Source organism: Cynara cardunculus (assembly GCF_001531365.2).
Source record: "Cynara cardunculus var. scolymus isolate 2C chromosome LG 10, CcrdV1, whole genome shotgun sequence".
NCBI classification, from domain to species: Eukaryota; Viridiplantae; Streptophyta; class Magnoliopsida; order Asterales; family Asteraceae; genus Cynara; species Cynara cardunculus.
Window position 1 is genome coordinate 29,081,856 of NC_037537.1, and position 1,473 is coordinate 29,083,328.

General features: G+C 48.3%; 1 protein-coding gene across 1 annotated transcript in view; it reads left to right on the plus strand.

Annotated features, from left to right (window-relative positions):
* Positions 1 to 355: 355 nt before the first annotated feature.
* Positions 356 to 1,473, plus strand: part of LOC112520235 — a 6,805-nt gene continuing 5,687 nt past the window's right edge. The window contains exon 1 of the mRNA XM_025128533.1: positions 356 to 1,471. Within this exon, the coding sequence (XP_024984301.1) occupies positions 356 to 1,471 (1,116 nt within the window). The remainder of the gene's footprint in view (positions 1,472 to 1,473) is intronic.

The following is a 1,473-nucleotide window of genomic DNA, read 5'->3' on the forward strand; positions in this document are numbered from 1 at the left end:
CGGCCTTTTATCCTATCCCGCCTATCCCCAAAGCATTCTAACCCACCCCCTCATCCCGGAAGCAATCCAAGGCACCATTTCCCTCTTCAAACCGTTTCGCCATTCTTTCTGACTCCTCTCTTCCTAGAGACCCTGTGTCCTCCTCCTCCCTTCCCTCCTCCTCTGCTCCTGCTGTGATCGATGATGACCCCCTTGATCAGGATGACCTCCTGGATGAGGATGATTTGATTGAGGTTGAGTCGGATGATGGCGACACCGCCCGTTTCGTTGCCCGTGATCTTCCTATCCCCCAGGTTGATTCGTTGTCCCCTCAGGAGCCCGAGCAGATGGACTCCACCTCCTCCCCCATTTCCCAATGTTGAGTGTTGCCTCTTGGAATACCCGTGGTCTCTGCAACCTCTCCCATCAAAGGGCTGTGAGAGATCTCATTCGGGAATCCAATCTTCATGTCTGTGCTGCTCTTGAGTCGCGTGCTTCTGTGTCTTCTCTTCCTTCTATCTGTGAGCGTGTTTTTGGGTCTTGGTCCTGGGCTTCTAATGGTTCTCTTTGCCTTAGAGGAACCCGTATCATTGTTGCTTGGAACCCTGTCCATGTAGACATGATGCTTTTAAATGCCACCGATCAGGTGATGCATTTTCAGGTTAAGATTCGTGACTCCTCTAAGATTCTTTTCCTGTCCATGGTGTATGCGGAAAATTACCATATCGCCCGTCGCCAGTTATGGGCTTCCCTTAAAGGCCATAAGCATGTCGTTAAGGACACCCCATGGTTTATCATGGGAGATTTCAATGTTGCCCTTGATCCTAAGGACAACTCGTCTGGCACTTCGGGTCCTAATCGTGGTATGGATGATTTTCGTCAATGTGTCCGACACCTTGAGGTGGAGGATGTCAACTACAAGGGTCTGTTTTTTACCTGGACTAAAAACCCCAACGGTACGGGAGGTCTTCTTAAAAAGATTAACCGTATCTTGGGCAATTCTCATTCTCTTGCCCGTTTCCCTTCTGCTTCTGTTGTCTTTCTTCCTTATCGGAATTTGGATCACAGCCCGGCGGTTCTTACTCTTCCGTCTGGCTCTCCTCGTAAACCCAAACCCTTCAAGTTCCCCAATCTTCTTACGTACAAAGAGCCTTTTCTGAATGTTGTGTCCTCTCATTGGCACCCTGATCTTGTTGGTCGTGAGATGTATAAGATTTCTCAAAATCTGAAAAATCTCAAAGGGCCCCTCCGTAAGATGCTTAGTGATCAGGGTAATCTTCATTCTAAAGTTGCTAAGTTACGACTTGAGCTTGACAGGGTCCAGATTGCGCTGGATAGGGATCCTGAAAATGGGGCCCTCCGAGAGGAACATTGTGGGTATTTATCTACCTACAATAGTGCCTGCCTTGATGAGGAACGGTTCCTGATGCAAAAAGCCAAGATCAATTGGCTCCATGAAGGAGACCGAAATTCTTCTTTCTTTCATAAGTCGGT